The sequence below is a fragment of the Sinocyclocheilus rhinocerous genome, unplaced genomic scaffold, assembly GCF_001515625.1.
Source record: "Sinocyclocheilus rhinocerous isolate Xijiao unplaced genomic scaffold, SAMN03320098_v1.1 scaffold861, whole genome shotgun sequence".
Taxonomy (NCBI): Eukaryota; Metazoa; Chordata; class Actinopteri; order Cypriniformes; family Cyprinidae; genus Sinocyclocheilus; species Sinocyclocheilus rhinocerous.
The window spans coordinates 194,800-212,485 of NW_015640043.1; the positions used below are offsets into that span (position 1 = coordinate 194,800).

The 17,686-nt window shown below is 38.5% G+C and overlaps 1 protein-coding gene across 1 annotated transcript in view; it reads left to right on the forward strand.

Annotated features, from left to right (window-relative positions):
- The window catches only part of LOC107752341 (receptor-type tyrosine-protein phosphatase zeta-like), a 54,823-nt gene that overhangs the window by 29,375 nt on the left and 7,762 nt on the right, over window positions 1–17,686 (forward strand). Inside the window, exons 7-16 of the mRNA XM_016568292.1 lie at window positions 1,576–1,733; window positions 4,038–4,188; window positions 6,815–6,999; window positions 7,176–7,302; window positions 9,138–9,178; window positions 9,283–10,135; window positions 10,167–11,774; window positions 13,527–13,671; window positions 16,739–16,824; window positions 17,089–17,174. Coding sequence (XP_016423778.1) covers window positions 1,576–1,733; window positions 4,038–4,188; window positions 6,815–6,999; window positions 7,176–7,302; window positions 9,138–9,178; window positions 9,283–10,135; window positions 10,167–11,774; window positions 13,527–13,671; window positions 16,739–16,824; window positions 17,089–17,174 — 3,440 coding nt within the window. The remainder of the gene's footprint in view (window positions 1–1,575; window positions 1,734–4,037; window positions 4,189–6,814; window positions 7,000–7,175; window positions 7,303–9,137; window positions 9,179–9,282; window positions 10,136–10,166; window positions 11,775–13,526; window positions 13,672–16,738; window positions 16,825–17,088; window positions 17,175–17,686) is intronic.

A 17,686-nucleotide genomic window follows, 5' to 3' on the forward strand; every position in this document is an offset into this window, starting at 1 on the left:
CTTCATATTCTACATTTAAAAGTGTCATATTCTACACATTTGCAAAATATTATAGGAAAATCCTGTTTTCCATGAGGCCCCTTTAAGCTCTTCCATGTCCAAAGGCCCTTAAAGTGACAGTTCACCTAAAAAAGACAATTCTGTCAGAATTTAATCACCCTCAAATAGGCCTGGGCGATAAAACGGTATCGATATTTATCGACGGTACACCTTTTTCGATATCAATAGAAAAATTGTTCGATATAGCGCACGATATAGGCACGTGCTATGAGTGACGCAGACAGCACACACAAACATGAACACATGCTGAATTGAGTGCTGTGCCTGCCTGTGATGAGGAGATTGTGAATAAAGAATGAATATTAGTCGAATTTAAAATAAACATTTGCATTTGAATGTTAGGTGTGCGTCAGGGAGCGTCATCAGTGGCGCGCGAGATGCGGTGATGATGTAAGTGACGTTGTTGCATTTTAATGTTTTGTTAGTCCACTCTAGCCCACGAGACGTGCTGCTGCTGTGTTATGCATTCAAAATAATAGGAGAAGATCTTGAATGGGTTAAAACCGAAACCAAGCCATTCACACAGAACGCATATTCAGCGCATTTTTTAGACGGACAAATATGACTGCTGCACTCGCGTCTCACACAAGAGATGTAGCCATGCAAAGTTAAAACAGTTTAAACTTTTAGAAAACACGTCACGAATTTGTGGAGGTTTATTCCTTTTCACTGCGTCTCATATGTTTTTAAATGCAATCTGTGTGAATGGCGCTTCGGCTCTTTGGATTAAGCAATGCATAAATACATGATGCTGTTTTGTTCATAATTGTTTATGCAATTTACGAAATTATATTAGATTTTTATGAGTTAATTTAGACGTAATGCACGTTTTTATAGAGTTACTTCCTTGCGTTGACAATTTAAATGCGCTGCATTATTTTGCTCATTGCGCCCTCCTGTGGCCTCGGGAGACAATTAGACCTATACAATAAAGACCTATTTAATCTGCATATAAAACATTAGAAATTAGATATTTGTTTAATTTTTATTGTGTTTGATTGTTAAAACAAAAAATATTTGTTGTTTGTCTCAATAAATTGTGTTAATTATAAATAGTGGTTAAATTAAAAAAAAAAATTCTATTGCTTTTTGTTTTAAAAAAGGTAAAAAAAATTTCAATAATTATCGATACCGAACAATATGAAACATTATATCGTTGATCAATTTTTTAGCTATATCGCCCAGCCCTTCCCTCAAACCTGAGTGACTTTCTTCTGTGGAACTTAAAAGCAGAAATTCTGACGATGTTTGTCACTCTTTTCCATTAAAATTATAATAAATGGGGAAAAGCACCCATAACAAAAAGAACATAAAAGTTGTCCATACGATTTATGCTCTATATTCTTATGCACTTATATTCTTATGTCTGTATTTGTGTCCTTCTGAAGTAAGTCATGAGGTAGCTTTCTTTGACGAGCTGACTAAAATTCCTTTCTCCACGCAAGATAGAAAGTCACAGATAAAAATGACACAGTTTTCATTTTCATTTGAACTATTCCTGTTTTCTCTGGTCAGGAAAGAGCGGCCCTGTCTCTCCGTTCACCCTGCAAGGTCTCCTGCCCAAATCCACAGAGAAGTACTTCATCTATAACGGCTCTCTGACCACCCCTCCCTGCTCTGAGACCGTGGAGTGGATCGTCTTTAAAAACACGGTGACCATCTCAGATGTTCAGGTCAGTATAATGGACAGTTTTAGAGCAGTGACCTGCTAGCATATATTTCTGGAATTGCATGTGTTATATACAGATTTAAAGGGACCGTTTACCCCAAAATGAACAGTCTGTCATTATTTAAGGCTTTCAAGCTTCAAAAAGGGCACAAAAGCATCATTAAAGAGGTCCATACACCATATTCCAGGTCTTCTGAAGGCATCTTGACATATGTCCAAACTTTCTTTGTATTGACTACTTTTATGATACTTTTATTTTTACTAGTATTACAACTGCTTGGAAAAGAGTGGCCAGCACATTATTTAAAATTTCCATTTGATGTTTCACCGAAGAAAGAAAGCCATAAAGGTTTGGAACAGCATTTTTGGGTGAACTCTTAATTAAGGCTCTGACGACAAACAGTGGAGCCAGACTCTGTTATTGAGCTCCATGTGCCGACAGATTGAAAGATGAGGTCAAAATGAGACAAAAACACTGCTGATAACAATTGCTTAATATCAACAAACACATTTCACTCATAAATAATGAAAATAACCTTGTTTTGTCTGGTACAAGTTCAATGAATAATTCAAAACATAACACTGCTATTTCACCGCCAAAAGGAATTCTGCTGTTTTCCTACCTAAAAAACCCTGAGGCCATCTGGACTGATACTGTGACTGTGGTGTCTATTTGTCATTTGGCATCTGTTATGCAACACTGACTCTATGTGACACACACTCTCAGGAACTAAAAACAATTAGCTAGAAATGGCACACATGCCCAAACATGATCACACAAATATCAATCTTAGGTTGACGATAGATCAGTTTAGTTTACTGTGCATGTTTTTACATTGGATTTGACATTTGATTTCTTAGAAATCTGTTAAGTCATGTCCAATAATAAGTTAGCTGTGCTTTTGGCACTTAATAGTAAAGTTCACACAAAAAGGAAGCCGACTCCCTCCAAAAGAGGAAGACAACAACATTTTTGATTATTGTAATATTGGATGCCACGCATTCAAAAGCAAGCTGTCATTAAATGGAATTAGAGAGAGCGAGCGTAGAGTTACACATCACAAAAGACTGTGAATACTTAAACACGGCTTTTGTGTTGTGTGTCATTCATTCTGGGTCTGTTGCCCTTGAGTGACTTGCAAGTCGATACAAGCTACAGTTGAAACACAAGGTGAAAGCAGGAGTTTTACCGCAAGGTAACAAACCCACACCTGTTGACGTCACAGTGGGAATGACATAGACTCACACACATTAAAGAGCAGCTTTGATGTCTGAACACAATAGTGGACGTCTCGCCGCTGGACTACACTGTGTTTGTACTGTGTGTAGTTTTTGTGATTATATAGAGATTCAATAGACATGTTTTAGGAAGGTATGTTTAATCCTTATAGTATCATAGCAGTTTATCATCACCTGTAAGCTATCTACATAATCTTTGTCAACATATGCAAACTGAATCATCCACTCAACGATTCATTCAATAACACTGATTCATTCAGGAATGAACAAGTTTGTTTTCATGAGTGAGTAAGTGAATCATTCACTCAACCAATTCATTCAAAAACACAGATTCATTCAGGCAGACAAGTCTGTACTTATGAGAGAATCATTGAATAATTCACTCAGCCGATATATTAAAAAACATCTGCATCCCAATTTGCATACTATCCAACCTAAATGGTATTCAAGATTAGTAATCTTGAACATTATTTAGGGTGGATAGTATGCAAATTGGATTTATTCAGGAACAAACAACTCTGTCTTTATGAGTGAGTCACTGAATCATTCACTCAACCAGTTTGTTCAATAACATTGATTCATTTCAGCAATGGACAAGTCTGTCTCTTTATGAGTGAGTCATTAAAACATTCACTCAACCAATTTGTTCAAAAACACTGGTTCATTCAGAAACACAAATGTGTGTTGCCCGAAGACAAGTTTTTTTTTTTTTTAAGTTTAACTTTTTAAGAACGGTGTGTGCGAAACGTTAGTGCAAAAGTCAAACACATCTGTCTAGTGCAAGTTTACATAGAAAACACTTGAATTTCTTATTTGTTAAACTGTTATATAGAAGCAGTATCATAGTCGCAATCATACTCTTGGTCTGAATATCAACATGGTGGACATTCAGAACAACAACGCTTGTATGTGTGTGATATTGCCGTACTTAAGAGTCAGACTAATGAAGGTATTATGAGAAGTATTTATTTTGTATGATAATAATGCTAGCTGCTTTTCTGTTTTAGACCCCTTCAGAACACAGAAACAGTTTTGTTGGTTTAATCTGCATCACCGTATGTGTCCACAGCTGGAGATGTTCTGTGAGGTGATGACCATGCAGCAGGCTGGATATGTCATGTTAATGGACTACCTGCAGAATAACTACAGAGAGCAGCAGGAACAATTTATGGGACAAGTCTTCTCATCCTACACTGGCATCGAGGAGGTCCATACTCCTAGTATGTACTTCACAAACACACTTACACGCATAAACAAACTAGGGTAGCATGTATCTGGCAACGTTCATTCTTAAGGTCTTAAAGCAGTCAGGCAGTTTGAGGGTCATGGATCCAATTAGCCTCCAACATGATTCTAATCCCAAACAACTGCTTCTCAATTAAATAAGGTTTCTATTTTTTATGACAAAGCCCTCCAGACATTTTCCTACTTTCTATTTATAATTATAGACAGACATTTGGCCCATTTTTAGCCAAACGCAATGGTTTCATGACGCTTTATGGATGATTCCCACTCATTTCACGGGTGTTCTACTGTATATGAATCATTACTAATAAACTGATGTAGGATAAAAAAAAAAATAAAAAAAACAAAAGGCTGTAGTTAATTAATTATTGAATTTTTAAGGATAAATATATAAAACTGTCACCCAAAAGGTTGTTGAAGGCAAATGGATTTTTGGTGCTTCTTTAGAATTTGATTTCTAGATTAATATAATAATTTAATCATTATTTAAGATGCACAAGTTAAAAATGAACACCGTCTAAATGTCTAAATTATTCCAAATTAATATTTTACATTAATATATATATATATATACTTTTTTTGTTAATATTTGATAAATAATATTGGTCATCGTACCTTTTTAAAAATATAGGTGCACGGGACTGTAATGTGAAATTATGTCTAATGTGATTACAGATTACATTGTTGTTTAGTGTTTCACAAATCAATTACTCAGTCCGACCTTTTCATTTTAAAGAACCACTTGCAGATCCGAACTGTTTTGCTCTCAGACATTCCACTTTAGCAGATCGTTGGTGGAACATCGATGCCCCCATTTCAGATTTCTCCGCTACAGGGTGAACTGGCACGTTTGGCACGTGGGAGTTGTTTTTAAAGGGGCCATCGGCAATGGAAAATGTCCCACTTGTGTCCTTTCAAACACAGATACGCTCCAACCTGTGTCTAAGCTTAAATCAGCGCCTGGGGAATGTCATTTACAACCTTAATGCTGCATTATTACTTTGTAAAGACTGACTGATTACTTGTGACTTCATTTAAACCTTGGGAAACGTGAAATGTGAGGGTGGAAATGTGCTGAAAAAGATTTCAGGGCCAAGATTTAAGCTCATCAGTTTGGATTATTGATATTCTTTGTTGGATTTGCTGTTTCCTGTAAGTGTTTTACTCTCTCTCTCTCTCTCTATATATATATATATATATCATTCTGATGAGTGTTCACCACATACTGAGTGACTGGTGCAATCTCAGAATAACATAACAAGGGAATGCAATGCCAAATGTAGCCAGACAAACCAGATTTGCTTAACCTCTCCTTCACTGTGCTCACAGTATTAACAATGTTTACTCACCACTATTCGGTCTCTCTTGCTTTCTCTCTCTCTCTGGGTCACGTATCAAAACAGTTTTGAGTTGCTAGGAAACTGTCTCTTTCTGTTTGCCCCCTCACTTGCACAGGTTGAATTCAGTTCAAACTGTCTACACCTAATATACCAAAATTGATGTTAGTGTGAAACGAAAGCATACATGCAGAGTGTGTGTATGTTTTTTTTTTTTTATTAATTAGCTTTTACTTTTCTCTTTATTTATTATCATCATCATTGTGTTAATTGAAAGTGGTCTGTGTCACTTGCAATTTTAATAATTAGCAGTTTGATCATAAAAGGATGGAACCAATGCAAAACTCTACACTAAATGACGACAATAAATCAAAATAGTAACAATATCTTAAAAATCTCAAAAAAGGCTATTTTTTTTTTTAATGATTGTTGTTTTATTATAGGGTTAACAAAAAATGTTTTTAAGTTTAAGTACCTTTAAGTACTCTGATTAGAAATCACTTTTAAGTACCCTGATAGTAGACAGATGATCTGCGGGTGTTTTCTGCCCTCTTGTGTTAGAAGCTGATGGGCGGTGGTACACCAAAAACATCCCACATCAGTATGCTTTGTTACTGAGAAATCTGAGGGTGATGCAAATTACGTGGATTTAACTAAACCAATGTTAAACCAGGCTATAATCTGCCATAATCTGACCCAATACATTTAGAATGTTACAAAAGATTTCTATTTCAAATAAATGCTGTTCTTTTTAACTTTCTCTTCATTACAGAATCCTGAAAAAATTGTATCACAGTTTCAACAAAAATATTAAGCAGCACAATTGTTTTCAACATTGATAATAATAAGAAATGTTTCTTGCAAATCAGCATATATCATGATTTCTGAAGGATCACGTGACACTGAAGACTGGAGTAATGATGCTGAAAATTCAGCTTTGCATCACAGAAATAAATTACATTTGGAATTTTATTATTAAATATTAATAATATTCCAGTTTTATTATATTTTTGATCAAATAAATGCGGCTTTGGTGAGCACAAGAGACTTATCAAAAAATCTTGCCGAACCCAAAGTTTTGAACGGTAGTGAATGCAATAGAGAAACCTATGGATACCATGTTATCTTTTTATCTGGCATCATGTTTATTATTATTATTATTATTCTATTATTAGTATTATTTCCTGTTCATTGTTGTTTAATATAAGAAAAGTTCCAGAGTGACTAATTTTAATAGTATTTGTTTGTGTGTTTGCTATCATAGTTTGTAGTTCTGAACCAGAGAATGTGCAAGCCAACCCTAATAATCACACCAGTATGCTTGTGATCTGGGAGAGACCGCGGGCCGTTTATGACTCGAGCATAGAGAGATACTCAGTCACTTACCGGCCGGCCCAGGGCGATGATGAATCGGCCTTAGAGTACTTGACTGATGGAGACCAGGATGTGGTAATTCATTAACTTTTTTGTCATAAATAGCAGATATTAATGAACACATCTTGAAAATTAGGCCTACACTGTAAAGGTCACCTTTCCATGTTTTACCTTCTAGAAGTTGAATAACATCGCAGGTTCTGATAATCAATTGTGATTCATTTAGTTTGTTTTTGTTTTTTAACCACTAGGGGGCGATCATTCAGGACTTGATGGCCAACACTAGTTACATGGTGCAGGTAGTTGCTGTGTGCACCAACGGTCTGTATGGCAGAGTGAGTGACCAGCTGACAGTGGACATGCCCCTGGATGATCTTGGTAAGACCAATCGCGCCCGCCGCCCTCGCATCCGTGGAGAATGAGTTTACAACACTCATGCCCCACATAGTTTTATAGTTTTACTGCAAATGTTAGACAAAAACCAAATGCTTCAGACTGTAGACTGATCCTTTGCAAACCAGTTACCTTGTCCAGAAAATGGTGTGGTGTCCATTAAGCCTTATAAAGAAATGGACACAGTCCTTGAGTGTTTCACAGGTTTTAGACAGAAACATACTTTACAGTATGTGATTATGTAAACATAGATCCAAATGCTTAACCTATGGATTGTAAGAGCATGTGTCCTATTGAACATACAGTTTGTGCTAATGGACAGTTTTCTCCAGGTATTAAAGACTTTTCTGACACATTTTGGATTTCAGCAACACACAAACTTGCATTTGCATACCTAGAAACATTTATGTTCATGTATTTGAATTTGCATTTTCAGACTAAAGTTCGGTACCATAATGTATAGTGTTAAATCAGGCTGACACAAACTGATTGCACATTTGAAAACAACTTAATAAATTGCTGCCAATTTCAGTAGAATATTTTAACTTATAAAAAGTTGTAATTTATTCATATTTATTTAAACGTTTTCATTCATTTGAACTGTGAATGGAATTTAAAATTGCTTACAGCTTCTGGTTTTAGGTAGACTTTTTGTCTTTGTCAGTATTCTTATACATGTCGTCTTGAAGGATTTTCCCCTTATTCTCTGTCTGTCTATCTTATACTTTGTCGTCACTATTTGCATTTTGAATTTCCTTCTATTTACTGATTTTTTTCTGTCTCTCACAAATACTCATTTTGTGTTTTTTTTTGTGTTCTTTTATAATTCTTTGGAATGTTGGGTCTGTATTTTGCTTACTGATTTATAATAAACTTATCTGTCTCTCTGAGAATCCCTGTCATCATATTTCAGTGTCTATGGATATATGTGTTGTCATTTTCCAATCAAACAAGTCACAACATGTTTGAGAGTTAATTGGGTTTACATCAGTGAAGTGGGGTCGGTCTATCTGATAAAATCATACATCTTCTACCTTTTAATGTTTCCATGCTTCACAAACCGATCTTGTCCACATATCACGAAATCTCTGGGGTCTTTTCCACCATTTTATGTCACTGAGTTTGATCCCATGACAGGTAAGAGCCTGCAAGAAATTGAAAGCTCTCTCTATCTCTGTGTGCTGGGAGGCTTTTTAATGCATGAAGGTGTCCAAACTCGCCTGTCGTGTGATATAATGTATGTGATCAAAAACTGACCCTCTGACCCAAAGATTGCTCCTTTATGTTCTCTATGTATTGAAGAATGATCTAAACAAATCCTATTTGGTGGTGGCCTGGTTTACCTTTCCTTCCTTCTTAACCTCAGTACTCTCAACAGCAACAGATAATACCAAATGCCAAAAAAAAAGTCCCTTTAAGGCATGTGGTTTGTCATTGAATACACATTGAAAACCAATTTGTGTTTTCGAGCTTTGTTTCTCAAACATTAATTTTCTTTGTCCATTATGGATGAGATTATAAGCACTGATTGGTTTTCAAATGTATCTGAGGTGTGTGTTTGTGTACATGTTACATGAAACTGTTTTCAGAATTATTTCATTAAATAAAAAGACTGAAAATATTGTCACTATCGGATCTGTTCACCAATTATCTGTTCATTATATAATAGTTCAATATAATACCAGAATGGTTTAGTTTCAGTGTCATAGACATTGTTATAAAAAATGTAAAGAGCATACAGAACATACTTATCTGTAGCTGACATGTGAATCTTTTACTCATACAGTGTTTTAACTCTTTTATGTCTGGTTAATTTTCAGAAACAGACAATGACTCCGACTCGTTTGAATATGATGAAGAGGTAACTGTCAATGTTACTTTAGTGTATAGTTACTTAAGTGATTTTTTTCAACAACAAAACTAAACACCTCTTCTCTCTCTGTCCATCTCTTTCTTCTATTTCAGGAAGACCATCACATCAATCCCTTTTTGATCAGACCTGGCACAAATAAGCTTCCATATACCTTCCAAACCACCACAACCAGCCCAAGAGTTACTAAAACAGAGCGCCCGGTCCATCCAGTCATTAAGACGACACCAAGGACTCATGAAAGAAGACTCTCAGTAGAAGACTCCCAGAAGACTCATGATCATTATTTTCCAGCAGTATACACAGATAAACCTACTCTGAAATACACAGACAAACCTACCATCCCGGTAACCATAGCCACCAGTTTTGTTGTGGATATACATACCACTAGACCAGATGCTTCTAGCATTGTAGCAGGTGTATCCTCAGAGTCTGATGGCCAAAGCAATACCTTCACAGATTCTCCAACAAGCATCACCCTTGAAACAAGCGTCACCCCTGAAACAAGCGTCTCCCCTGAAACAAGCGTCTCCCCTGAAACAAGCGTCTCCCCTGAAACAAGCGTCTCCCCTGAAACAAGCGTCTCCCCTGAAACAAGCGTCTCCCCTGAAACAAGCGTCTCCCCTGAAACAAGCATCTCCCCTGAAACAAGCATCTCCCCTGAAACAAGCGTCACCCCTGAAACAAGCGTCTCCCTTGAAACAAGCATCACCCCTGAAACAAGCGTCTCCCCTGAAACAAGCGACTCCCCTGAAACAAGCGTCACCCCTGAAACAAGCGTCTCCCCTGAAACAAGCATCTCCCTTGAAACAAGCATCACCCCTGAAACAAGCAGAACCCTTGAAAAAAGCATAACCCTTAAAACATTTGTAACATCACCTTCGATATACATTTCGGAGGTTGAGGAAGTGACTCAACCTGTAACCGACTCACACAGCTATGGGGAGAGTTCAATGACTGTAGCAGCTATGGGGATCAGTGACTGTAGCACCATTGCCTGAAATCCCAATGGAATCAACTTCCTCTACCTTCCCCCCAGAGGTCCCTCTGTGGCCTACAACTGCTAGCTTGCCTTTTCCAACCACTGCCGCTTTCAGCACTGTTCTGTCGCAGACCACCCAGCCAGTGTTTAATGGTGAGAGTGCTTCGTATGCCCCCTCTGTATCTGACACTTCGTCCTATGTGCATGCAAATCCTGTGTCCCCCCATTCCTTAAGCAGTGTGTTGTCTGAGCCCATCCCTGACTGGGACATCCCATACACTGTTTCCAAGCTGGTGTATGGTGGTGCACAGTCTATCACCCCTTCCCCTTCCTACCCTACCCTATTCCTCACCGGCTCTGTGTCTTATTTAGACATGGAGCCTGTCTCTAGTGGTGGTTGTATTGATGATGATGGTGATGATGATATTTTGTCTGGGTCCATCTCGGCTGACCCCCAGTGTAGAAGTACTCTTCCCCTTCAAACATTACCAGAAGTGACTGCTTCTGTGGTCTCCATGCAGCCAAGCTCTGAACATGACCTCTCTGAGTCCCCCAGTATTGTCTCCATGCTGAGCTCTTTTGCACATCTCCAGCCTTCAGTTCCTGTCTCTAACGACTACTCTCTGATGACGACAACCCTTGACTCTGACTCTTCTCTCTCAGGTAGCGTTGGGGACTCTAGACTGCTGACGGAGTGGGTAGATTCTTCTATAGTAGCTCCTACCTTTAGTCAAGACAATGGTGCATCTACTGAAATCTCTCTGCATGCCTCTTCTAACTTCCTGCTGCCCTCCTCTACTTTGGGACTGTCCCCGTGTAGTGGTCTCTTGGGTGACCCATCTAGTCCTGTAGAACACCATTCGTTTCTGTCCACCTCCAGCGCCGGTACTCTTCTGTGCAGCAAAGCAGATTTGGACCTCCGCAACGAGGCTCTTTTGTCATCTCTTCCCATTTTCACCATGCCTTCTAGTGACCTCAGCAATTCTGTTTCAGCCACCAACAGCAGCGTTGCACAAAGTGCAACTGGACAGTCCCAGGGAGCACCTGCTCCCGTAAGGTCTTCAACTATTGCGCCAACTTCTACTGCAGAATTCATATTCAAACGTACTCCTGTGGTGCCCCCAACTATTGCGCCAACCTCTGCCCCAGAATCCATCTCTGTGATTGCTCCTGTGGTGCCCCCAACCGTTGCACTTTCCTCTGCTCCAGAGTCCAGTTCCATGCCTACACACTCTGCAGATGGACATCTGGAGAACAGTGCCTCGGACTGGGCTCTTGACTTAGATTTGGGCCAGAGCTCAGCATCAGGAGATGAAAGTATTGTCCCATATATCACCACTGCCACTCCTACAGAGGTACCTCCTGAAGAGAAGGATGATGGGAATGAGGAACACTCTTCCTCCTTCTACTTTGAAGGTGAGAATGGGAAAGATAGTGAATCTACCGAATTCAGAGTCACCCTGCGCCCTAGCCCGTCCTGGACTCTAAGAGGAAGTGGGGAAGAGGAGAGCGGATCAGGAGAAAACCTCACAGATAATGAGACATCTTCAGACTTCAGTATTCCAGAGCGCACTGAGAGGGATTCAGAGGAGGAACCAGTGGAAGGTAAAACTCTCTGTTGTTGACTTCCATTCCTGAAGGTGCTTCTTGATTTAGACATGCTCAGTGAAGCTTGATCAGTGAATCATCAGTGAAGAGTCTTAAAGTATCTGAAAGCTTTTGCTGCAAGGACAACTAATCCATCCTAAATTCTGAATGCCTTAACCAACCACAAATGTCACCTATACAACTAAAATCTCATCCAGAAAATGTTCTGTAGAAGGTAGTTCACTGGGAAGGTAAGAGCTCACTTACCTTGCTCACTGCATTGTCCTTAATTATTGTATACATCAAATCTTCTGACAAGTTAGGCTAAAATGTGCTACTAAAGAACCATCATCTTAATTAGAATTCAATCCCATCATCACAATATGTGTCTGATTCCTAGTCCCATGTGATACCTGTGTGTTCTGTTTTGTGTTGCATGTTCTTCATGTGATTATTTGCTCAAATGTGTATTAGCATGCTCACATCTGTTATCAGAAATATACCAACAGCATGTTTTCCATCTCAAGTCAAATCCAAGATACCTGGTTATATATTTAGCAATTACTATAGAGTGTATGGGCTCAATTTGTAGATTTATCCAGTGTTATATAGAATATCTGTATAGCAATTTAAACTGAATGGAGGCATAGCATCTGAGCTAAGATTTCGCTTAGCTATGTTAGCACTGAAAAAAAAAGCTATGGAGGCATAGCATTTGAGCTAAGATTTGTCTTCGCTATGTTAGCAGTTTGATTCTTCTTCCATGAGAGAACTTAGTCATGATAGAATGTCTGTATAGCAATTTAAACTGAATGGAGGCATAGCATCTGAGCTAAGATTTCGCTTAGCTATGTTAGCACTGAAAAAAAAAGCTATGGAGGCATAGCATTTAAGCTAAGATTTGTCTTCGCTATGTTAGCAGTTTGATTCTTCTTCCATGAGAGAACTTAGTCATTACACTGTTTGTCCAGCAGAGAGCAGCAAATCTCATATATATGGTCACTAGTAGGTGACAGCTGGCAGGGCAGCATTGTGTTTTGGCTGGGATGCCGAGGTCATCTCAGACAGTCCTAGGCCAAGTCTTAATCTCTCTAACGTGTCTGTCTGCAATGAATCATGACCTGTGAACTCTTTAGCTTCTTAGTGTCAGACCAACTCAAAACACATTTATGATGGAATAGATTAAGTGGTGCTATACCAATCCTTATGGATGACATACTGATTATAAGGTCTTTAAGAATCAAAGAAAAACTGAGTCAATATCCTGTGTGTCTGATAGCTTGAACTCAATATGTTAAAGAACAAATGGCGGTTTTTAGTCATTTTATGCAGATTTAGCACCTTTAACAAAAACTGCAATTTTTATTGTTGTTATTATCCACTGCATTAATTGTACTTTATTGCGTCTACATACTGTAGATATTCATTCATTGTTTTTACATTGTTTTATGCAATTTTTACTTTTTTTATAAATTCATTGATGTTATTTTATTTTATTATTATTTTTTCAGTTATTGCATGTCTTAAGGCCTACTGGTTTGCAAATGATGTCACTTTAGTACTATAGTAAGATCAACCTTGATCTGTGTTACAAGTTATGTGAAGTGTGATAGTTCCACTTGACTTGAAAAAAAAAACATTTTATAAGGTGAGTTTGTTTGCTGTGTTTTTATAGTGTATAATTATCTCTAATAGGATACTGCATTTCTCATCAAGAACATTGATTACTAATGATGCTCTGATCTGAGTAGGGTGTTTTTTAACCCATAGACACTGGTAACAGCAGTCATGAGTCGCGGGTGGGCCTGGCAAGCAGCATTGAGCGCCAGAAGAAGGCTGTGATTCCTCTGGCTGTGGTCTCCACCCTCACCTTCCTGGGTCTCATCGTTTTGATTGGCATTTTTATCTACTGGAGGTAAGTCCAATGGGTAACAGCATCTTATTTAATATAGAATTGTATATGTAATACAAATGTAAAAAACATTTCCTTTTTTAATTAACATATATGTAATTGTTTATATTTGTTTTATTATTTCTATATTGCATACACTTGCTGACCATTAAAAATAAATTAAATTACATAATATTTTTTTTGACAAATAAAGGCAGTTTATATGTTACCCAAGCAAGGTTATTTTATTTTATTTTATTATTATTATTATTTTTTTTTTACTGTGCATTTAACTGTTTTGGCATTGGTCATGCATAGTCGAACAGGATGCATGGAAAACAAAAATATACTTCCTCTGAGACAGCTGCTCATGATTTCCATCATATTGTTACTAATCCATAATCATAACAATAGTCGATAAGGGGGAGTGGTGTGGCCCCATGAGGAGCGCGTTGTCTGTCTGTGATGGGGGTCTAATCTTGGGCACAGACCCAATCTCACACCCGCCGGGTGAGGTACCACCTCAAAAGGAAGTAAGATAAACAAGCCATGATGTGGCGGTGGTCTCTCTCTGTGTGTGTGTGTGTGTGTGTGTGTGTGAAACCGCCCAGAATTCACACCAAAGCGGTAAAAATGGTCCTTCCACACCAGGATGGAAGTCTGAAATCCTGTTTACCATCAGATATTCCCAACCGTGAAATAAGCAACTTTGGCAATCCCATTAAGAAAATGTCTCAGAAGTGTAAACAGTTTAGCGGCACAAGATTGTACATTTCTCATTCCAACGTGCCTCTTGCCCCTTCACCATATTGCTCATGTTTGACTTTTTGTTGTTACACCGTGAAGATTGTGAGGAGATTAAATTGGTAATCTTGGAGCCGGTGATTAAATCTCCGATACGCTGATCTGTTGTTTGTGGGCCTACAGGGAACACATGCTGCCAGGCTGGAGAAAGAACCTCCACGTGATTATGTTCAACACGACCAAGTCATGTTCATGTCTTGTTAGTGCAGCCGTGGGTGGTTCAATCTCAGCAGAACATGGGCATGTATGACTGCTTGTCCATCTGTAGCTACATGGTGCTCATTTAGAGAGCAGACAGATGTGCACTTAATGGGACGTCTTGAAACGTTAGCGTTAAATCTGTGTCACTTTTCATTGTGGTCACTAATCCCTTCCAAGAAGTTACCGTTTTAGACAAAACAGTTAAGGAAGTCCTCTAGGGGATCCTGTTAAAACGTGTTGTGGATTAGATTGAATATGGTTTTTGAGTTTATTTTTTAAGCTTATAGTTCAATCTCAAGCGCATATGTGAATAAAACGACAACATACAGTGAGGGAAAACAATTATTTGATCCCCCGCTGATTTTGTACGTTTGCCCACTGACAAAGAAATGATCAGTCTATAATTTTAATGGTAGGTTTATTTTAACAGTGAGAGACAGAATAAAAACAAAAAAATCCAGAAAAATGCATTTCAAAAAAGTTATAAATTGATTTGCATTTTAATGAGTGAAATAAGTATTTGATCCCCTATCAATCAGCAAGATTTCTGTTCCCAGGTGTCTTTTATACAGGTAACAAACTGAGATTAGGAGCACTCTCTTAAAATCCTAATCTCAGATTTTTACCTGTATAAAAGACACCTGTCCACAGAAGCAATCAATCAACCAATCAGATTCCAAACTCTCCACCATGGCCAAGACCAAAGAGCTGTCCAAGGATGTCAGGGACAAGATTGTAGACCTCCACAAGGCTGGAATGGGCAACAAGACCATCACCAAGCAGCTTGGTGAGAAGGTGACAACAGTTGGTGCGATTATTCGCAAATGGAAGAAACACAAAATAACTGTCAATCTCCCTTGGTCTGGGGCTCCATGCAAGATCTCACCTCGTGGAGTTTCAATGATCACGATAACGGTGAGGATTCATCACAGAACTACACGGGAGGATCTTGTCAATGATCTCAAGGCAGCTGGGACCACAGTCACCAAGAAAACAATTGGTACCACACAACGCTGTGAAGGTCTGAAATTCTGCAGCGCCCGCAAGGTCCCCCTGCTCAAGAAAGCACATGTACAGGCCCCTCTGAAGTTTGCCAATGAACATCTGAATGATTCGGAGGAGAACTGGGTGAAAGTGTTGTAGTCAGATGAGACCAAAATCGAGTTCTTTGGCATCAACTCAACTCGCCGTGTTTGGAGGAGGAGGAATGTTGCCTATGACCCCAAGAACACCATCCCCACTGTCAAACATGGAGGTGGAAACATTATGCTTTGGGGGTGTTTTTCTGCTAAGGGGACAGGACAACTGCACCGCATCAAAGGGACGATGGACGGGGCCATGTACCTTCAAATCTTGGGTGAGAACCTCCTTCCCTCAGCCAGGGCATTGAAAATGGGTCGTGGATGGGTATTCCAGCATGACAATGACCCAAAACACACGGCCAAGGCAACAAACGAGTGGCTCAAGAAGAAGCACATTAGGCCTGGAGTGGCCTAGCCAGTCTCCAGACCTTAATCCCATAGAAAATCTGTGGAGGGAGCTGAAGGTTCGAGTTGCCAAACGTCAGCCTCGAAACCTTAATGACTTGGAGAGGATCTGCAAAGAGGGGTGGGACAAAATCCCTCCTGAGATGTGTGCAAACCTGGTGGCCAACTACAAGAAACGTCTGACCTCTGTGATTTGCCAACAAGGGGTTTTGCCACCAAGTACTAAGTCATGTTTTGCGAAGGGGTCAAATACTTATTTCACTCATTAAAATGCAAATCAATTTATAACTTTTTTGAAATGTGGTTTTCTGGAAATCCGAGTTATTCTGTCTCTCACTGTTCAAATAAACCTACCACTAAAATTATAGACTGATAATTTCTTTGTCAGTGGGCAAACATACAAAATCAGCAGGGGATCAAAAAAAAATTTCCCTCACTGTACAAATAATCAAAGCTTGCATGTTAGAACTATTCATTTTTTTATGTTTTTATTAACTTTGTGTGAATGTAATTCGTGTAGTACATCTGCCTTACATGCTATTCAGTCAACAGTACTTATGTTACATAAAGAGTAGAAAAAGTATTTAATACCGTTACAGGAAATGTTTTCAGACTGCTCATTTCTACATTGAAGACAGCACATCACCCAGAGTTATATCCTCCTCGCCAATGCTGAGCCCTACAGGTAACACACACACCTTTTCATAAACATAATAGAGAGTTTTCATTGATACTAATGATATTTGGGTCAATAATTGATGCGATTTAAAAAAAAATTTACTTAAAAAGAAAACGTTCAAAAGTAAAAGTGCAATTTGTATGAAAAATACATTAAATACAAAAAATATGTTAATACCTTTTACTTGATGGTTAAACCACATGACATATAATCATTATAATTGTGTTTCACTGCTGTTTTGGTCATCAGACATGTCTTTTACACTTCCAGGTGAACACGATCCCCAGTCAGTAAAGCAATTTGTGAAGCATGTGGCTGAGCTTCACAACACCAACTCATTTTCTAGAGAGTTTGAGGTTCGTATCCCATCATCCCCCTCTCTTTTGACACTCTTCAAGGGACAGCTGTCTCATGTGAGCTTCAGACTGCTCATTTCTACATTGAAGACAGCACATCACCCAGAGTTATATCCTCCTCGCCAATGCTGAGCCCTACAGGTAACACACACACCTTTTCATAAACATAATAGAGAGTTTTCATTGATACTAATGATATTTGGGTCAATAATTGATGCGATTTAAAAAAAAATTTACTTAAAAAGAAAACGTTCAAAAGTAAAAGTGCAATTTGTATACTAAATTACTTGAATACACCTCGGCTATGGTGACCATGTTTTCATTTTCTGAATTAAAATTCATTTTGATATTTGTTGACTCCGGAAATAGTCCACTGTTTTTGCATTCCTCACTGTTCTCTTCCGTAGTCTGGATTATTTTACTGTATAACAGAAGCCCTCATGCAGGCTGGCTGTCAAGAACTAATGTACCAGTTTCCACAACGAGCCTTGATGTAGAAGATCAACATGTCA